Raw genomic sequence first — 20,940 nt, forward strand, 5'->3', positions numbered from 1 at the left:
CCTGCAGGATTGTCTTACAGACATAAAGACATGGATGACCTCTAATTTCCTGCTTTTAAACTCAGATAAAACTGAAGTTATTGTACTTGGCCCCACAAATCTTAGAAACATGGTGTCTAACCAGATCCTTACTCTGGATGGCATTACCCTGACCTCTAGTAATACTGTGAGAAATCTTGGAGTCATTTTTGATCAGGATATGTCATTCAAAGCGCATATTAAACAAATATGTAGGACTGCTTTTTTGCATTTACGCAATATCTCTAAAATCAGAAAGGTCTTGTCTCAGAGTGATGCTGAAAAACTAATTCATGCATTTATTTCCTCTAGGCTGGACTATTGTAATTCATTATTATCAGGTTGTCCTAAAAGTTCCCTAAAAAGCCTTCAGTTAATTCAAAATGCTGCAGCTAGAGTACTGACGGGGACTAGAAGGAGAGAGCATATCTCACCCATATTGGCCTCTCTTCATTGGCTTCCTGTTAATTCTAGAATAGAATTTAAAATTCTTCTTCTTACTTATAAGGTTTTGAATAATCAGGTCCCATCTTATCTTAGGTGACCCTGAACCATCCCTTAGTTATGCTGCTATAGACGTAGACTGCTGGGGGGTTCCCATGATGCACTGTTTCTTTCTCTTTTTGCTCTGTATGCACCACTCTGCATTTAATCATTAGTGATCGATCTCTGCTCCCCTCCACAGCATGTCTTTTTCCTGGTTCTCTCCCTCAGCCCCAACCAGTCCCAGCAGAAGACTGCCCCTCCCTGAGCCTGGTTCTGCTGGAGGTTTCTTCCTGTTAAAAGGGAGTTTTTCCTTCCCACTGTAGCCAAGTGCTTGCTCACAGGGGGTCGTTTTGACCCTTGGGGTTTTACATAATTATTGTATGGCCTTGCCTTACAATATAAAGCGCCTTGGGGAAACTGTTTGTTGTGATTTGGCGCTATATAAAAAAATTGATTGATTGATTGATTGATTGATTGTTCCCTGTCTAGAATGCTTGTGTTGTTCCCTGTGTGGAACGTTTGTATTGTTCCCTGTGTGGAATGTTTGTATTGTTCTCTGTGTAGAAACTTTGTGTTGTTCCCTATGTGGAATGTTTGTGTTGTTGTCTGTGTGGAACATTTGTGTTGTTCCCTGTGTTGAACACTTGTATTGCTCCCTGTGTGGAACGTTTGTGTTGTTCCCTGTGTAGAATGTTTGCGTTGTTCCCTGCATGGAACGTTTGCATTGTTCCCTGCGTGGAACGTTTGTGTTGATTCCCATGTGGAACATTTGCATTGTTCGCTGTGTGGAATGTTTGTAGTTTTCCCTGTGTGGAACGTCTGTATTGTTCCCTGTGTCAAACGTTTGCGTTGTTCCCTGTGTGGAATGTTTGTGTTGCTCCCCATGTGGAACATCTGCATTGTTCCCTACGTGGAACGGTTGCACTGTTCCCACGTGGAACATTCGCGTTGATTCACATGTGGAACATTTGCATTGTTCCCTGTGTGGAATGTTTGCAGTTTTCCCTGTGTGGAACGTTTGTACTGTTCCCTGTGTGGAACGTTTGTATTGTTCTCTGTGTAGAAGGTTTGTGTTGTTCCCTGTCTAGAACGTTTGTGTTGTTCCCTGTGTGGAACGCTTGTGTTGTTCCCTGTGTGGAATGTTTGTGTTGTTCCCTGTGTGGAATGTTTGTGTTGTTCCCTGTGTGGAACGTTTGCGTTGTTCCCCCTGTAGAACGTTTGTGTTGTTCCCCACATGGAACATTTGCATTGTTCCCCGCATGGAACATTTGTGTTGATTCCCATGTGGAAAATTTGCATTGTTCCCTGTGTGGAATGTTTGTGTTGTTCCCTGTGTGGAACGTTTGTGTTGTTCCGCATGTGGAATGTTTGTTGTTGCTCACCGTGTGGAATGTTTGCGTTGTTCCTCGCGTGGAACGTTTGCATTGTTCTCTGCATGGAACATTTGTATTGATTCCCATGTGGAACATTTGCATTGTTCCCTGTGTGGAACGCTTGTGTTGTTCCCTGTGTGGAATGTCTGCGTTGTTCCCCATGTGGAACGTTTGCATTGCTTCCCACATGGAAAGTTTGCATTGTTCCCCGCGTGGAACATTTGTGTTGATTCCCATGTGGAACATTTGCATTGTTCCGTGTGTGGAACGCTTGTGTTGTTCCCTGTGTGGAATGTTTGTAGTTTTCCCTGTGTGGAACGTTTGTATTGTTCTCTGTGTAGAAGGTTTGTGTTGTTCCCTGTCTAGAACGTTTGTGTTGTTCCCTGTGTGGAACGCTTGTGTTGTTCCCTGTGTGGAATGTTTGTGTTGTTCCCTGTGTGGAACGTTTGCGTTGTTCCCCACATGGAATGTTTGCATTGTTCCCCGCGTGGAACATTTGTGTTGATTCCCCGCGTGGAACATTTGTGTTGATTCCCATGTGGAACATTTGCATTGTTCCCTGTGTGGAATGCTTGTGTTGCTCCCCGTGTGGAACTTTTGCGTTGTTCCCCGCGTGGAATGTTTGCACTGTTTCCCGCGTGGAACATTTGTGTTGTTTCACGTGTGGAACATTTGCATCGTTCCCTGTGTGGAATGTTTGTTGTTTTCCCTGTGTGGAACGTTTGTACTGTTCCCTGTGTGGAACGTTTGCGTTGTTCCCCCTGTAGAACGTTTGTGTTGTTCCCCACATGGAACATTTGCATTGTTCCCCGCATGGAACATTTGTGTTGATTTCCATGTGGAAAATTTGCATTGTTCCCTGTGTGGAATGTTTGTGTTGTTCCCTGTGTGGAACATTTGTGTTGTTCTGCATGTGGAATGTTTGTTGTTGCTCACCGTGTGGAATGTTTGCGTTGTTCCTCGCGTGGAACGTTTGCATTGTTCCCCGCATGGAACATTTGTATTGATTCCCATGTGGAACATTTGCGTTGTTCCCTGTGTGGAATGTCTGCGTTGTTCCCCATGTGGAACGTTTGCATTGCTTCCCACATGGAAAGTTTGCATTGTTCCCCGCGTGGAACATTTGTGTTGATTCCCATGTGGAACATTTGCATTGTTCCGTGTGTGGAACGCTTGTGTTGTTCCCTGTGTGGAATGTTTGTAGTTTTCCCTGTGTGGAACGTTTGTATTGTTCTCTGTGTAGAAGGTTTGTGTTGTTCCCTGTCTAGAACGCTTGTGTTGTTCCCTGTGTGGAACGCTTGTGTTGTTCCCTGTGTGGAACGCTTGTGTTGTTCCCTGTGTGGAATGTTTGTGTTGTTCCCTGTGTGGAACGTTTGCGTTGTTCCCCACATGGAATGTTTGCATTGTTCCCCGCGTGGAACATTTGTGTTGATTCCCCGCGTGGAACATTTGTGTTGATTCCCATGTGGAACATTTGCATTGTTCCCTGTGTGGAATGCTTGTGTTGCTCCCCGTGTGGAACTTTTGCGTTGTTCCCCGCGTGGAATGTTTGCACTGTTTCCCGCGTGGAACATTTGTGTTGTTTCACGTGTGGAACATTTGCATCGTTCCCTGTGTGGAATGTTTGTTGTTTTCCCTCTGTGTGGAACGTTTGTACTGTTCCCTGTGTGGAACATTTGTATTGTTCTCTGTGTAGAAAGTTTGTGTTATTCCCTGTGTAGAACGCCTGTGTTGTTCCCTGTGTGGAACATTTGTGTTGTTCCCTGTGTGGAACATTTGTGTTGTTCCCCATGTGTAACGTTTGCTGTTGCTCCCCAGGGGTAACGTTTGTTGTTGCTCCCCGTGTGCAACGTTTGCGTTGTTCCCCGTGTGGAATGTTTACATTGTTCCCCACATGGAATGTCTGCATTGTTCCCCACGTGGAACATTTGTGTTGATTCCCATGTGGAACATTTTCCTTGTTCCCTGTGTGGAACATCTGTGTTGCTCCCTGTGTGGAACGTTTGTGTTGCTCCGTGTGGAACGTTTGCACTGCACTCTGTGTGGAACGTTTGCGTTGTTCCCTGCGTGGAATGTTTGCATTGTTCCCCGTGTGGAACGTTTGCATTGTTCCCCCCGTGGAACATTTGTGTCGATTCATATGTGGAACATTTGTGATGATTCATATGTGGAACATTTGCATTGATCCCTGTGTGGAATGTTTGTAGTTTTCCCTGTGTGGAACACTTGTGTTGTTCCCTGTGTGGAATGCTTGTGTTGTTCCCTGTGTGGAATGTTGGTGTTATTATTTCTGAGTATGTTCAGATTGTGACTTGTGGTCCTGTGTCCATAATGTTCTTTGGGTACCTGAAGTGGCGTTTGGTCTGTTGTTCTGGCTAGACACCAGCCGGGCCGTTCAGTGGACCGCTCTACCAGCTCCACAGTCTGGCCGCAGCGAACACTGAGCTCTCCAGGTGTCGTGGAGGTGAAGTCCAGCAACACCACCACTAACTCACATCCGCCTGACAACTGAATAAACACAGAGACAGGAAAAACAAATTATTTACTGCCAACAGGGGGCAGCACATACTTGCCCTTTCATCAATATTAGAACTGGACTAAGATTTCTGTGGTGTTGGGACCAACAGGAAGAGTGCCGGTGTCTGCGACCAAAGGGTTCCCTCTAAAAATTGGTCCGCCCACCTTCACTGCGCATGTGTCATTTCTGAGCGTCAGCAGCAATTTACTGATCATCTCCTCGTTTCTGCTTCAAACTGCCTCCAGTCATCATCTATCTCAGGAACAGATATCTAAAAGACCGAGGAAGCGATCAGACCTCCATCATTTCACAGTGTCAGTAACGACTCACCGATTATCACCTTGTTTCTGAATGATTTAAGAGGTTTTAGTTTGTCATCTGATGGTTAATAATCACATTATTCCCTTTGATCACTTTGGGTGTCGAGACTCAGACTCAGAGAGTCAGACTCAGATGTGCTGCTGTGGTCCTAAATGACGCATGCGCAGTGAAGGCAGGCTGGACCACTCGGTCTGCGACACCGGACTTTAAACTTCAGTGTTGGTTCTGAACAGTGCAACAGTAGATTTGCAAAAATAAGACTTTCAATGGTGTAAAATATTCAAGATGATGTGAAGCTGGAATCAATATTGTCTTCAAAATGATAAATCAAACGAAAATTGATGAACTGTGATCTAAAACAGGGATATATCATTAGTACGTCATGGAGATCAACAAAAACACAAAGAAAAATAACAAAACTTTGGCTAGATCTGTTTGTGTTTCGCTCCAGTCACACCCACAGAAGCTTTTAGCTCCTTCAGAGTTGTCTTGGTGGCTTCCCTCCTCAGTTCCCTTCTGCTCACATTCCAAACATAAAAGTGTTTTTGTTGATCCGTCCGTTGAGGGTCATCACTTAAACCATGTGACCTCCACTTTAACACAGTCTCTAGCATCTAGTCACAGCACAGCATGTCGACCTCTGTCCATCATGTGACCTGCTAATGAGACGAGGTGGTCATGATCTCTGAGTGTATGTGGATGCAGATGTTTGTTCAAGATGTTTTGATTGGTCCTCACTTTGACTGCTGTGATCAACCCTTTCAGTGAAGGTCCCCATAAGGAAAGATTAATGGTGTGTGTGTGTGTGTGCGCGTGTGAGGGAGTGAGTGAGAGTGAGAGTGAGACTGGTGGAACACATGGCTCCCATCTGGTGGGAGAAACACGTGCACACACGTGCACGGGGTTCATAGGGAATAGTGGGGTGTTCCCAATCCAAATCTAAGACAGCTGTGATCGGCTTTCCACTGAAAATGTGACATCGTTATTCCACAAAGTGCACAAGCAAACAGACCATTTATACAAACGTAAATCAACAATCTTCCTGACGTGGGAGCACATGTTGAATCTCCCACCAGTCATCATCCCGGACTTTGCTATGCGCCACGCCGCGATGTCACTTTAGCCAAACACTCCCGGACACTGCAGTATAGAAGTTTAACAAAACAAACAAGAGCAACACACAGCTTCTGAAGTTATACTGTATGTTTTTAAAGACAGAGGGTCAGAGGTCATGTGACCCACCCGCCTGCCCCACCCTGAGCTAAATAGCAGCTGTAGAACAAATCAAACGTACCTCAAACAGCAGCAGAGGAGAACGTTTGGAAAAGCAATTCTGACTGAAGGAAGGAAACTCCCCGACAGAAAAACAAACAGTTGCACTGGAGGTCATGTGACCGCACACGCCCATCCACGTGCACAGTGCATGTGTGTAAGTACTACAACCCCTGGCAAAAATTATGGAATCACCGGCCTCGGAGGATGTTCATTCAGTTAATTTTGTAGGAAAAAAGCAGATCACAGACATGACACAAAACTAAAGTCATTTCAAATGGCAACTTTCTGGCTTTAAGAAACACTATAAGAAATCAAGAAAAAAAATTGTGGCAGTCAGTAACGGTTACTTTTTTAGACCAAGCAGAGGAAAAAAATATGGACTCACTCAATTCTGAGGAATAAATTATGGAATCACCCTGTAAATTTTCATCCCCAAAACTAACACCTGCATCATATCAGATCTGCTCGTTAGTCTGCATCTAAAAAGGAGTGATCACACCTTGGAGAGCTGTTGCACCAAGTAGACTGACATGAATCATGGCTCCAACACGAGAGATGTCAATTGAAACAAAGGAGAGGATTATCAAACTCTTAAAAGAGGGTAAATCATCACGCAATGTTGCAAAAGATGTTGGTTGTTCACAGTCAGCTGTGTCTAAACTCTGGACCAAATACAAACAACATGGGAAGGTTGTTAAAGGCAAACATACTGGTAGACCAAGGAAGACATCAAAGCGTCAAGACAGAAAACTTAAAGCAATATGTCTCAAAAATCGAAAATGCACAACAAAACAAATGAGGAACAAATGGGAGGAAACTGGAGTCAACGTCTGTGACTGAACTGTAAGAAACCGCCTAAAGGAAATGGGATTTACATACAGAAAAGCTAAACGAAAGCCATCATTAACACCTAAACAGAAAAAAACAAGGTTACAATGGGCTAAGGAAAAGCAATCGTGGACTGTGGATGACTAGATGAAAGTCATATTCAGAGATGAATCTCGAATCTGCATTGGGCAAGGTGATGATGCTGGAACTTTTGTTTGGTGCCGTTCCAATGAGATTTATAAAGATGACTGCCTGAAGAGAACATGTAAATTTCCACAGTCATTGATGATATGGGGCTGCATGTCAGGTAAAGGCACTGGGGAGATGGCTGTCATTACATCATCAATAAATGCACAAGTTTACGTTGATATTTTGGACACTTTTCTTATCCCATCAATTGAAAGGATGTTTGGGGATGATGAAATCATTTCTCAAAATGATAATGCATCTTGCCATAGAGCAAAAACTGTGAAAACATTCCTTGCAAAAAGACACATAGGGTCAATGTCATGGCCTGCAAATAGTCCAGATCTTAATCCAATTGAAAATCTTTGGTGGAAGTTGAAGAAAATGGTCCATGACAAGGCTCCAACCTGCAAAGCTGATCTGGCAACAGCAATCAGAGAAAGTTGGAGCCAGATTGATGAAGAGTACTGTTTGTCACTCATTAAGTCCATGCCTCAGAGACTGCAAGCTGTTAGAAAAGCCAGAGGTGGTGCAACAAAATACTAGTCATGTGTTGGAGCGTTCTTTTGTTTTTCATGATTCCATCATTTTTTTCCTCAGAATTGAGTGATTCCATAATTTATTCCTCAGAATTGAGTGATTGCATAATTTTTTCCTCAGAATTGAGTGAGTCCATATTTTTTTCCCTCTGCTTGGTCTAAAAAAGTAACCGTTACTGACTGCCACAATTTTTTTTCCTGATTTCTTATAGTGTTTCTTAAAGCCATAAAGTTGCCATTTGAAATGACTTTAGTTTTGTGTCATGTCTGTGATCTGCTTTTTTTTCTACAAAATTAAATAACTGAATGAACATCCTCCGAGGCCGGTGATTCCATCATTTTTGCCAGGGGTTGTATTACTGAGGTGGCACATGCTGACACCAAGTGAATGTATGCAGCATTTACCTCATCTATCAAACACTCACACAGACCACCGTTTGCCTTGGAAGCATCTCAAAGGTAGTTTTTTTTTCCCATGGTGCTTCACTTCTGAGTGAAGAAGTTCGTTGGCATCTGAAATGTTCGTTGTGGTTTGAAGATGTTTGTTGGCACTCAGAACACGACACTGCTGTTGACCGCCAAAAGCCTCATCTTTCATTGAGTGCAGAGTTCTTCAGGTGGGTTCACCACATACGTGCACTCTGCTTTAACACGCAAAGAAACTTAAAGGAAAACAGTAATTAACAAAATAAAAGCAAACACTAATGGAAGAATAGAAAACTTCACCTCAGGGAGCTTTGGTGGATGTTCTCTGTTAACTCACCAGAAGATCTAAAACATGACTCGATCTAAATAGGAGTGAGCCAGGTTCCAGCGCACCCCAGCGCTTACAGGAAATAAAAGATGACGCTCTGATTGGTTGATTTCATGTCACACCCAAAGTACACCTGTGATGAGTGCAGTGACTGAATACCCCCCGTGTGCATCTTACGATGTGCTCAGAAAATAGTGGACTTAAACACGGTCAGTTTAAGAATTTCCACTGTGTGCTTTGGAGCATGTGCCGCTGATTGTTGAGACTCCTGGTGGTGCTAGTTTTCCTATTTGGTTGTGAGAACTGTACACTAACTAGTCACCTAACACAGTGATGGGAGGTGTTTGGTAGCAGATCTCTCCAGGAGAGTCCTTGGAGGTCCCAGGAATGATGTTGTGTCAAATGAGAGACCCCAATGAAATGTATTTCCATGACAGCCATGGGGGAGGGGTTTCCTAAACATGGTCTGTTGACAACCTCTGGAGACTGGACAGGGGGACAGTGATGTACCTGGGTGTGTTAAATCCATGACTACTTTTGGGCAGTGGTGGGCACACTTCCGATAATCCGATAACAGATAATTATCGAAGATAATGTTTTCATTATCGGATTATCTTTTTAGATAAATTTAAAAACCATCATCGGACTAATTATCTTCCGATGAATTACCGTCCGATAACTTTTAGACCGATAACGTACTAAACTAAGCTGAACAGTGAATAACATTTTTAAAACTGTTAAAGCTGTTGAGACCTACCTGTTAAAAATTTCCTAATAAGCATGTTGTTCTATCTTCTGCAAACAGAAACCACTCTATGGTCTGTAAGCAAAGGAGAACTGGTGACCAAAAAAAAAGTCATCTCCTTTAACACCATACTAATATAATCACAATGTCACCAAGTCATCCAGAGGCATACATGTTTAACTTATGGTTCAAATTTTAACCACTTATTTTAGACAAGTTATTTAAAATTATTGTCATGTCTGAAGTTTATAAAGTGAAAATATCAGATATATGTTTTCGTTTTAAAGTAATGTGCTAATTTTAAGGTTTTGTGAGCACATGCTGTGCCAGGCAGCAATGCATTATGGGTAGCATAAGGTAATCTCAGAAGTTCACGACAGGACAAATGCATTTCACTGTGTTCAGGGTCCACAGATAACAGCATTAAACTCTAGTGCCTAAAACTCTCGTGAATATATTCTCTGGGTTTATAGACGTTAGTGTATTTGCGTTTGTTAAATTCCATGCATCTTAAATGTAGCAGACACGGATTATCTTTGACATTTTTTCAAGGCCGCTACTGCCATCTACTGGCCAGGAGTGTTCATGGCAGTATTAAACTTCTGGGTACACGGCTGCTCTCAAAGTGTTGGTATTGTCCATTGTCCAGGCGCTTTTTGTGTGCATATATTTGTTAACTTTGTATTCTAAAACTACGGTTAGAAGTAATTCCGACTCCTTATTGGTCCACACGGACGAGGTTGGCGCCATGTTTTTAGTTTTTGTGGAAGTGACGACAAGAGAATAAGGTTCCTGATTGGATAGAATTTTAATCAGTACCGCCACCCAAAGGTTTGGCAGACTCATTACAATACATTTATACGGTTCGATGTGGATGGATTTTTTTTTTTTTAAACGACGTAGTGTGGATTTAAGTTTTTTCCCCAAACTGAAAGGGTAAGATATTCGGTTTTACAAATACCCGACAACGTGTGTACATGGCCTTATGTCTGTGAAAGGCACTATATAAATAAATTTACTTACTTACTTACTAATATTGAGTGCACATTTTACAACATCATAAAAGTTTTAAAACATGCAACTGCGATGACACTTCCAGGGCTCCGTAAAAATGCCTGTTTTTACAAATAAAAATGGAATATTTTACAAAAGCACATTTATCTTTAAACCAACACACAACACACATCACATTAACGTGTTGGTTTACATAACGGATTACTGATCCAATCACTGTTTAGCATTTTTACCCAGAATGCTTTGCGGTCTGTGTTTGTTACAAAACCTCAGAATTAGTGCCTTATTCAACATTAAAAGATATATGTTATATTTTAACTTTGTACAAATGACAGAATTGACATTAATGGAGTTATTCTATCAGTATTTTCAAAAAACCATAAGTTAGTATGACTTTATTTTTCAAGACCTCCGCCTGACCGGCGTGTTGAAATTCATAGGAAGCTGGTCTTATGGCTGCTCTCGGTGTGTCTCTGTGGTGGGAGCGCTGTTGTAAACAAGAGCTTCCAGCAGGAGCAGAATGTTGAAAGAAAAAATGATTCTGATTAGTAAACAGCTGATTTTGTGGGTTCTTTCACAATTTGTCTGTGCTGTTTCCTGCAGGGGGCAGCATGGTCAAACATTCTTGCTTATTTTTTTTTTTTTTTTACCGCTTTTGATGCTTTCAAAAGCGATCGTGTTAAAAATCAATTTCGGCTCTTTAGTAACTGCAAATGTCTCATAGACAACACCGGAATTTATCGGTTATTGATTATCTGTAACTTCAGATACATTTTTGGGTGGTTTATCTTTATCAAAGATAACTTTTCAGTTATCTTATCTGTTATCGAAGTACATTTTTTGGTTATCTGTGCCCACCACTGCTTTTGGGACAGAGAAGCAGGCCGTTAGTCTGTCTGGGTAGCTGCCAGTTAGGATGCAGGGATGCATCCAGTGTATAGTTCTGCTTCAGAGACACCTGTTCCAAAGTGTTCCACACATCCTGGTAGAAGGAACAATCCAAACCTCACCTTGTCACTGTCGGCAGTGTTTTGTGACGTTCTTGAGGCGATGGAGACGGTGTCCGGCTGGCTGCTGGCGTCACCCAGACTGTCTGCGTCTTCGCTGGTCTCCCTGATGGACACAGACAGACAGCTGACAGTGAATCAATCAACTCAATCAACTTTTTTTCTTATATAGCGCCAAATCACAACAAACAGTTGCCCCAAGGCGCTCCATATTGTAAGGCAAGGCCATACAATAATTATGAAAAACCCCAACGGTCAAAACGACCCCCTATGAGCAAGCACTTGGCAACAGTGGGAAGGAAAAACTCCCTTTTAACAGGAAGAAACCTCCAGCAGAACCAGGCTCAGGGAGGGGCAGTCTTCTGCTGAGACTGCTTGGGGCTAAGGGAAAAAACCAGGAAAAAGACATGCCGTAAAGGGGGGCAGAGATCGATCACTAATGATTAAATGCAGAGTGATGCATACGGAGCAAAAAGAGAAAGAAACAGTGCATCATGGGAACCCCCCCACAATCTACGTCTAAAGCAGCATAACCAAGGGATGGTCCAGGGTCACCCGATCCAGCCCTAACTATAAGCCTTAGCGAAAAGGAAAGTTTTAAGCCTAATCTTAAAGTAGAGAGGGTATCTGTCTCCCTGATCTGAATTGGGAGCTGGTTCCACAGGAGAGGAGCCTGAAAGCTGAAGGCTCTGCCTCCCATTCTACTCTTACAAACCCTAGGAACTACAAGTAAGCCCGCAGTCTGAGAGCGAAGCGCTCTAATGGGGTAATATGGTACTACGAGGTCCCTAAGATAAGATGGGACCTGATTATTCAAAACCTTATAAGTAAGAAGAAGAATTTTAAATTCTATTCTAGAATTAACAGGAAGCCAATGAAGAGAGGCCAATATGGGTGAGATATGCTCTCTCCTGCTAGTCCCCGTCAGTACTCTAGCTGCAGCATTCTGAACCAACTGAAGGCTTTTTAGGGAACTTTTAGGACAACCTGATAATAATGAATTACAATAGTCCAGCCTAGAGGAAATAAATGCATGAATTAGTTTTTTCAGCATCACTCTGAGACAAGACCTTTCTGATTTTAGAGATATTGCGTAAATGCAAAAAGGCAGTCCTACATATTTGTTTAATCTGCGCTTTGAATGACATATCCTGATCAAAAATGAACTCCAAGATTTCTCACAGTATTACTAGAGATCAGGGAAATGCCATCCAGAGTAACGATCTGGTTAGACACCATGCTTCTAAGATTTGTGGGGCCAAGTACAATAACTTCAGTTTTATCTGAGTTTAAAAGCAGGAAATTAGAGGTCATCCATGTCTTTATGTCTGTAAGACAATCCTGCAGTTTAGCTAATTGGTGTGTATCCTCTGGCTTCATGGATAGATAAAGCTGGGTATCATCTGCGTAACAATGAAAATTTAAGCAATACCGTCTAATAATACTGCCTAAGGGAAGCATGTATAAAGTGAATAAAATTGGTCCTAGCACAGAACCTTGTGGAACTCCATAATTAACTTTAGTCTGTGAAGAAGATTCCCCATTTACATGAACAAACTGTAATCTATTAGACAAATATGATTCAAACCACCGCAGCGCAGTGCCTTTAATACCTATGACATGCTCTAATCTCTGTAATAAATTTTATGGTCAACAGTATCAAAAGCAGCACTGAGGTCCAACAGAACAAGCACAGAGATAAGTCCACTGTCCGAAGCCATAAGAAGATCATTTGTAACCTTCACTAATGCTGTTTCTGTACTATGATGAATTCTAAAACCTGACTGAAACTCTTCAAATAGACCATTCCTCTGCAGGTGATCAGTTAGCTGTTTTACAACTACCCTCTCAAGAATCTTGAGAGAAAAGGAAGGTTGGAGATTGGCCTATAATTAGCTAAGATAGCTGGGTCAAGTGATGGCTTTTTAAGTAATGGTTTAATTACTGCCACCTTAAAGGGCCTGTGGTACATAACCAACTAACAAAGATAGATTGATCATATTTAAGATTGAAGCATTAAATAATGGTAGGACTTCCTTGAGCAGCCTGGCAGGAATGGGGTCCAATAAACATGCCGATGGTTTGGGACGAAGCAACCAATGAAAATAACTCAGACAGAACAACCGGAGACAAAGAGTCTAACCAATACCGGCATCACTGAAAGCAGCCAAAGATAACGATACATCTTTGGGATGGTATGAGTAATTTTTTCTCTAATAGTCAAAATTTTTTAGCAAAGAAAGTCATGAAGTCATTACTAGTTAAAGTTAATGGAATACTCAGCTCAATAGAGCTCTGACTCTTTGTCAGCCTAGCTACAGTGCTGAAAGAAACCTGAGGTTATTCTTATTTTCTTCAATTAGTGATGAGTAGAAAGATGTCCTAGCTTTCACGGAGGGCTTTTTATAGAGCAACAAACTCTTTTTCCAGGCTAAGTGAAGATCTTCTAAATTAGTGAGACGCCATTTCCTCTCCAACTTACGGGTTATCTGCTTTAAGCTACGAGTTTGTGCGTTATACCACGGAGTCAGACACTTCTGATTTAAAGCTCTCTTTTTCAGAGGAGCTACAGCATCCAAAGTTGTCTTCAAAGAGGATGTAAACTATTGACGAGATACTCTAACTCCCTTACAGAGTTTAGGTAGCTACTCTGCTCTGTGTTGGTATATGACATTAGAGAACATAAAGAAGGAATCATATCCTTAAACCTAGTTACAGCGCTTTCTGAAAGACTTCTAGTGTAATGAAACTTATTCCCTACTGCTGGGTAGTCCATCAGGGTAAATGTAAATGTTATTAAGAAATGATCAGACAGAAGGGAGTTTTCAGGGAATACTGTTAAGTCTTCTATTTCCATACCATAAGTCAGAACAAGATCTAAGATATGATTAAAGTGGTGGGTGGACTCATTTACTTTTTGAGCAAAGCCGATAGAGTCTAATAATAGATTAAATGCAGTGTTGAGGCTGTCATTCTCAGCATCTGTGTGGATGTTAAAATCGCCCACTATAATTATCTTATCTGAGCTAAGCACTAAGTCAGACAAAAGGTCTGAAAATTCACAGAGAAACTCACAGTAACGACCAGGTGGACGATAGATAATAACAAATAAAACTGGTTTTTGGGACTTCCAATTTGGATGGACAAGACTAAGAGACAAGCTTTCAAATGAATTAAAGCTCTGTCTAGGTTTTTGATTAATTAATAAGCTGGAATGGAAGATTGAAACCTAATCAATGCGTGCTGACCTGCGGGAGATGCTGCGCTGTCTCCCCAGGGTGGGGTTCGGTGTTTTTGGGAGGGGGATGGGCTCCCTCAGAGCTCCCCGCAGGTGGCCCCGCCTCTCCTGGATCACCTGGCGAATACTGCGGACCCACTCCTGCTTCAGTTCCAGTGAGGCTGCCTGTGGTGTGAATAAGGAGTAGATGCTTATTCTCGTAGTTACATATGCGTGAAGACGGGTGGCGGTTATGACTCTGCTGCTGTGAACCGTTGTCCATGAGACATCAATTCCTCGTCTGTCACGTGTTGGTTCAGTTTTTCTTGCGTGACTGTTGTCCCTGTACAGCATACGTACCTTCAGTACGGTTTTGTTGTCCAGACGTCGGCGTCGTCCAACCCACAGGGCGAACTTACAGGGGTCGCCCTCTATATGTTCTGTGACCCCAAGTTCTGATGTCTGGGAGACAAAATATAAACAATGCTGGTAAAAGTGTTCTGGGTGAGTTGGGCTGACCATGACGGCTTGTAGAATTTCAGTGGCGTTACCCTCAGTCGGCTCTTGTAGAGGTATTTGGTTCGTCCAGATGAGTCTTTGACCTCCTTACTGAAGATGAGTGACAGCTCAAACAGGAAGAGGTGTCGCTCCCGCCCTTTCCTGATTAGAGACTTAGGCTCCCAAACCAGGAAGGAGTCTTGGAGCAGAAGCTCTCCCTGGACCTCCAGGCCCTCTTCCAGACCTGACAGGGACATACAGCAACGACAGGTTAAGTGCCCCGCCCACCGGAGGACACAGCTTAACAGAAAACCTGACCTCAGAAAAAAGGCCAAAAGGAAAACCTGACGTCCATTTCCACAGCGCCTCAGACCTCAGACAAAAACGTACATACTTCTGAAGCAGATACCCACAAACCACAACCAGGAGAGTCAATCCCCAGTTCTGCCGTGTGCCACAGTGCCCCTGACCAAGCACTGAACCCAATACTGCTTAACCTCAGGACTTTCTGCTCCTTCACAGTAAAAGACTTCTAGATCCTTCACAGTAAAAGTCTTTCAGCTCTTTCACAGTAAACTACTTTTAGATCCTTCACAGTAAAAGACTTTCAGTGCTTTCACATAAAAAATAAAAAAATTCCTTCACAGTTAAATTTTCTGTTCCTTCTCACTAAAAGACTTATAGTTCCATACTTTTGGATCTTTCACAATAAAATACTTTCATCTTTTCACAGTAAAATATTTCTAGTTCCATACTTCGAGTTCCTTCACATTAAAGACTTTTCTTCCTTCACAGTAAAGCTGGTGCAGCTTCCTGTGGTGAGTGGAAATCATAGGATGAATAGTGGCTTCACCAAAATACTTTTAATGTGAAGCACCAGCAGTCATGTGACTCTGTGTTCGTACCATCTGATTTTCTATCCAGCCGGCACACGTGATTAAAATCTCATCAGTTTTGGAGAAAAACAGACAACAAACAACAAATAATCCTGGTTATATTGTTGTGGTTTCCAGAACGGATGGTTGGGTACGCTCTCTTGGACCCTGCTCTTGTGAAGCACCTTGAGATGCACTGTGCTGTGATTTGGCGCTACACAAATAAACTGAAGTGAATTAATACCCACCCAAGACCAAATGGTCACGATTTCTAAGCAGCAATAGGTCAGGACAGTTGTGTGTGTGTGTGTGTGTGTGTGTTGTGTGTGTGTGTGTGTGTGTGGGTGTGTGTGTGTGTGTTTGTTGTGTGTGTGTGTGTGTGGGGGTGTGTGTGTGTGTGTGAGAGATACCTTCCAGCATGCTAACATGCATAGCATCGTTGGCTCTCTTTGGGACACTCAGCATAACATCCAGACCTTCTTTTATCTCACCTTTTCCCTCCTCACGCACGCCAACAGCTCCTACACAGACACAAAGTGTCAGAAGCTTGTGAAAATCTCACTGTCTGTTTGTTTTGCTGAGCGGCTTGTGAATGACTGAACTCTGTGGATAAAGTGATCACTTTGAATACTTTATTCTCTCACACTTTGTTGAGTTTAGTGACCTTCATGTCTCTGGGTTGTCAGCATCTCCCAAAAAACGGAACGGGCATTTTTGTTTGTCTCCCAACGGAGCTTGCAACATACAATGGACAGGAGATGAATCATGGAGAAGAAATGAATAATAAATAATAAAAGAAAGTGACGGCTGTTACAGTCTTAACGGGAGAGACACCGAAGAGCCCCCAGCCATTTATTGTTTGTTTGATCCCATTAGCTGCAGCTTTGCTGCAGCTACTCTTCCTGGGGTCCAACAGATTTACAAATACAAGGTCTGTCCAAAAAGTATCGTACCTTTTTATTTTTTTCAAAAACTATATGGATTTGAATCACGTGTGATACATCAGCCAAGCTTGAACCTTTGTGCGCATGCGTGAGTTTTTCCAGGCCTGTTGGTTGCGTCATTCGCCTGTGGGCAGGCTTTGAGTGAGCACTGGTCCACCCCTCCCGTCGGATTTCTTTTGTCTGAGAACTTGCTGAGAGACTGCCGCTTTGCTCCATGAAATTTTTTTCAGAAACTGTTAGAGACAGGCAGTTGGAAACCATTCGAAAGATTCAGTTGGATGTCGGTGAAGATTCTGTCGTCACGAGGATTATGGACTGTTAAAACCTTTTTAAAGACGGCCCACAGCGGCTGAGGGCGGCACGCTGAGCGGCCATTCAACAGGCTGGATCGACCAGATCATTTCTAAACTGAACGCTGTGTTGATCCGGGACATCGTGTGACTACCACAGAAATGGCAACAGAGCTGGACATAGCACTTTTGCACATTCCACTGTTACAGGAGATTTTGTAATGAAAGACTGCGGAGGATTTCGCGCGTCGGCACGAAGCAGCTCAGGAGGCGCAGCAAAAAAAAAACCTCTCGTGTTGGAAACCATTCAGAAGATTCAGACAGCTTTCGATGGCTTTCAGTCGAGTGAGTATCCGAGAATTGTGTAACAGCTGGACATGCCCCATGTCCTGTGAGACTTCCAAGACGGAGGTGATTTTTGCTGCGCATCCTAAGCTTTGTGCCGACGCGCAAAATCCTCTGCACGTCTTTCATTACAAAATCCCTGTAACAGTGGAATGTGCCGCAAAAGTGCTATGTCCAGCTCTGTTGCCATTTCTGTGGTAGTCACATGATGTCCCGATCAACACAGCGTTCAGTTTAGAAATGATCTGTCGATCCAGCCTGTCGATGGCCGCTCGGCGCGCCGCGCGCCCTCCGCCGCTGTAGGCCATCTTTAAAAAGGTTTTAACAGTCCATAATCCGCGTGACGCCGACAGAATCTTCACCGTATCCAACTGAATCTATCGAATGGTTTCCAACTGCCTGTCTCTAACAGTTTCTGAAAAAATTTCACGGAGCAAAGCGGCAGCCTCTCAGCAAGTTCTCAGACAAAGAAATCCGACGGGAGGGGTGGACCAGTGCTCACTCAAAGCCTGCCCACAGGCGAATGACGCAACCAACAGGCCTGGAAAAACTCACGCATGCGCACAAAGGTTCAAGCTTGGCTGATGTAATCACACGTGATTCAAATCCATACAGTTTTTGAAAAAAAAAAAAGGTACGATACTTTTTGGACAGACCTCGTATATTGTAGTAAATCAAAAATACATTCAAAAATATATAAAAATAAATGAAAATAAAAATTACATATCAAAACCAAAACATCCATCCATCCATCCATCCCTTTTCTTCCGCTTTATCCGGAGTCGGGTCGCGGGGGCAGCAGCCAAGCAAAGTCACCCAGACCTCCGATCCACACACACCTCCCCCAGCTCCTCCGGGGAACCCCAAGGCGTCCCACGCCAGCCAAGAGATGTAGTCCCTCCGTGTGTCCTGGGTCTCCCCGGGGCCTCCTCCCAATGGGACGTGCCCGGAACACCTCTCCAGCGAGCGTCATGGGGCATCCGGAAAGATGCCCCAGCCACCTCAACTGACTCCTTTCGACATGGAGGAGCAGCGGCTAAACTCCGAGCTCCTCCCGAGTGACCGAGCTCCTCACCCTATCTCTAAGGGAGCACCCAGCCACCCTGCGGAGGAAACTCATCTCGGCGCTTGTACTCGCGATCTGCATTGTTCCCCGCGTGGAACATTTGTGTTGATTCCCATGTGGAACTTTGCATTGTTCCGTGTTTGGAACGCTTGTGTTGTTCCCTGTGTGGAATGTTTGTAGTTTTCCCTGTGTGGAACGTTTGTATTGTTCTCTGTGTAGAAGGTTTGTGTTGTTCCCGGTCTAGAACGTTTGTGTTGTTCCCTGTGTGGAACGCTTGTGTTGTTCCCTGTGTGGAACGCTTGTGTTGTTCCCTGTGTGGAATGTTTGTGTTGTTCCCTGTGTGGACGTTTGCGTTGTTTCCCCACATGGAATGTTTGCATTGTTCCCCGCGTGGAACATTGTTGTTGATTCCCCGCGTGGAACATTTGTGTTGATTCCCATGGGAACATTTGCATTGTTCCCTGTGTGGAATGCTTGTGTTGCTCCCCGTGTGGAACTTTTGCGTTGTTCCCCGCGTGGAATGTTTGCACTGTTTCCCGCGTGGAACATTGGTGTTGTTTCACGTGTGGAACATTTGCATCGTTCCCTGTGTGGAATGTTGTTGTTTTCCCTCTGTGGGAAACGTTTGTACTGTTCCCTGTGTGGAACATTTGTATTGTTCTCTGTGTAGAAAGTTTGTGTTATTCCCTGTGTAGAACGCCTGTGTTGTTCCCTGTGTGGAAACATTTGTGTTGTTCCCTGTGTGGAACATTTGTGTTGTTCCCCATGTGTAACGTTTGCTGTGCTCCCAGGGGTAACGTTTGTTGTTGCTCCCCGTGTGCAACGTTTGCGTTGTTCCCCGTGTGGAATGTTTACATTGTTCCCCACATGGAATGTCTGCATTGTTCCCCACGTGGAACATTTGTGTTGATTCCCATGTGGAACATTTTCCTTGTTCCCTGTGTGGAACATCTGTGTTGCTCCCTGTGTGGAACGTTTGTGTTGCTCCGTGTGGAACGTTTGCACTGCACTCTGTGTGGAACGTTTGCGTTGTTCCCTGCGTGGAATGTTTGCATTGTTCCCCGTGTGGAACGTTTGCATTGTTCCCCCCGTGAACATTTGTGTCGATTCATATGTGGAACATTTGTGATGATTCATATGTGGAACATTTGCATTGATCCCTGTGTGGAATGTTTGTAGTTTTCCCTGTGTGGAACACTTGTGTTGTTCCCTGTGTGGAATGCTTGTGTTGTTCCCTGTGTGGAATGTTGGTGTTATTATTTCTGAGTATGTTCAGATTGTGACTTGTGGTCCTGTGTCCATAATGTTCTTTGGGTACCTGAAGTGGCGTTTGGTCTGTTGTTCTGGCTAGACACCAGCCGGGCCGTTCAGTGGACCGCTCTACCAGCTCCACAGTCTGGCCGCAGCGAACACTGAGCTCTCCAGGTGTCGTGGAGGTGAAGTCCAGCAACACCACCACTAACTCACATCCGCCTGACAACTGAATAAACACAGAGACAGGAAAAAACAAATTATTTACTGCCAACAGGGGGCAGCACATACTTGCCCTTTCATCAATATTAGAACTGGACTAAGATTTCTGTGGTGTTGGGACCAACAGGAAGAGTGCCGGTGTCTGCGACCAAAGGGTTCCCTCTAAAAATTGGTCCGCCCACCTTCACTGCGCATGTGTCATTTCTGAGCGTCAGCAGCAATTTACTGATCATCTCCTCGTTTCTGCTTCAAACTGCCTCCAGTCATCATCTATCTCAGGAACAGATATCTAAAAGACCGAGGAAGCGATCAGACCTCCATCATTTCACAGTGTCAGTAACGACTCACCGATTATCACCTTGTTTCTGAATGATTTAAGAGGTTTTAGTTTGTCATCTGATGGTTAATAATCACATTATTCCCTTTGATCACTTTGGGTGTCGAGACTCAGACTCAGAGAGTCAGACTCAGATGTGCTGCTGTGGTCCTAAATGACGCATGCGCAGTGAAGGCAGGCTGGACCACTCGGTCTGCGACACCGGACTTTAAACTTCAGTGTTGGTTCTGAACAGTGCACAGTAGATTTGCAAAAATAAGACTTTCAATGGTGTAAAATATTCAAGATGATGTGAAGCTGGAATCAATATTGTCTTCAAAATGATAAATCAAACGAAAATTGATGAACTGTGATCTAAAACAGGGATATATCATTAGTACGTCATGGAGATCAACAAAAACACAAAGAAAAATAACAAAACTTTGGCTAGATCTGTTTGTGTTTCGCTCCAGTCACACCCACAGAAGCTTTAGCTCCTTCAGAGTTGTCTTGGTGGCTTCCCTCCTCAGTTCCCTTCTGCTCACATTCCAAACATAAAAGTGTTTTTGTTGATCCGTCCGTTGAGGGTCATCACTTAAACCATGTGACCTCCACTTTAACACAGTCTCTAGCATCTAGTCACAGCACAGCATGTCGACCTCTGTCCATCATGTGACCTGCTAATGAGACGAGGTGGTCATGATCTCTGAGTGTATGTGGATGCAGATGTTTGTTCAAGATGTTTTGATTGGTCCTCACTTTGACTGCTGTGATCAACCCTTTCAGTGAAGGTCCCCATAAGGAAAGATTAATGGTGTGTGTGTGTGTGTGCGCGTGTGAGGGAGTGAGTGA

General features: G+C 43.6%; 1 protein-coding gene across 1 annotated transcript in view; it reads right to left on the reverse strand.

Annotated features, from left to right (window-relative positions):
- Window positions 1–20,940, reverse strand: part of LOC117520386 (kalirin-like) — a 167,552-nt gene that overhangs the window by 34,971 nt on the left and 111,641 nt on the right. Inside the window, 7 exon segments of the mRNA XM_034181767.1 lie at window positions 4,224–4,385; window positions 11,068–11,170; window positions 14,313–14,467; window positions 14,642–14,743; window positions 14,833–15,023; window positions 16,065–16,175; window positions 19,584–19,779. Of these exon segments, the coding sequence (XP_034037658.1) occupies window positions 4,224–4,385; window positions 11,068–11,170; window positions 14,313–14,467; window positions 14,642–14,743; window positions 14,833–15,023; window positions 16,065–16,175; window positions 19,584–19,779 (1,020 nt within the window).

Source organism: Thalassophryne amazonica, chromosome 1 (assembly GCF_902500255.1).
Source record: "Thalassophryne amazonica chromosome 1, fThaAma1.1, whole genome shotgun sequence".
Taxonomy (NCBI): Eukaryota; Metazoa; Chordata; class Actinopteri; order Batrachoidiformes; family Batrachoididae; genus Thalassophryne; species Thalassophryne amazonica.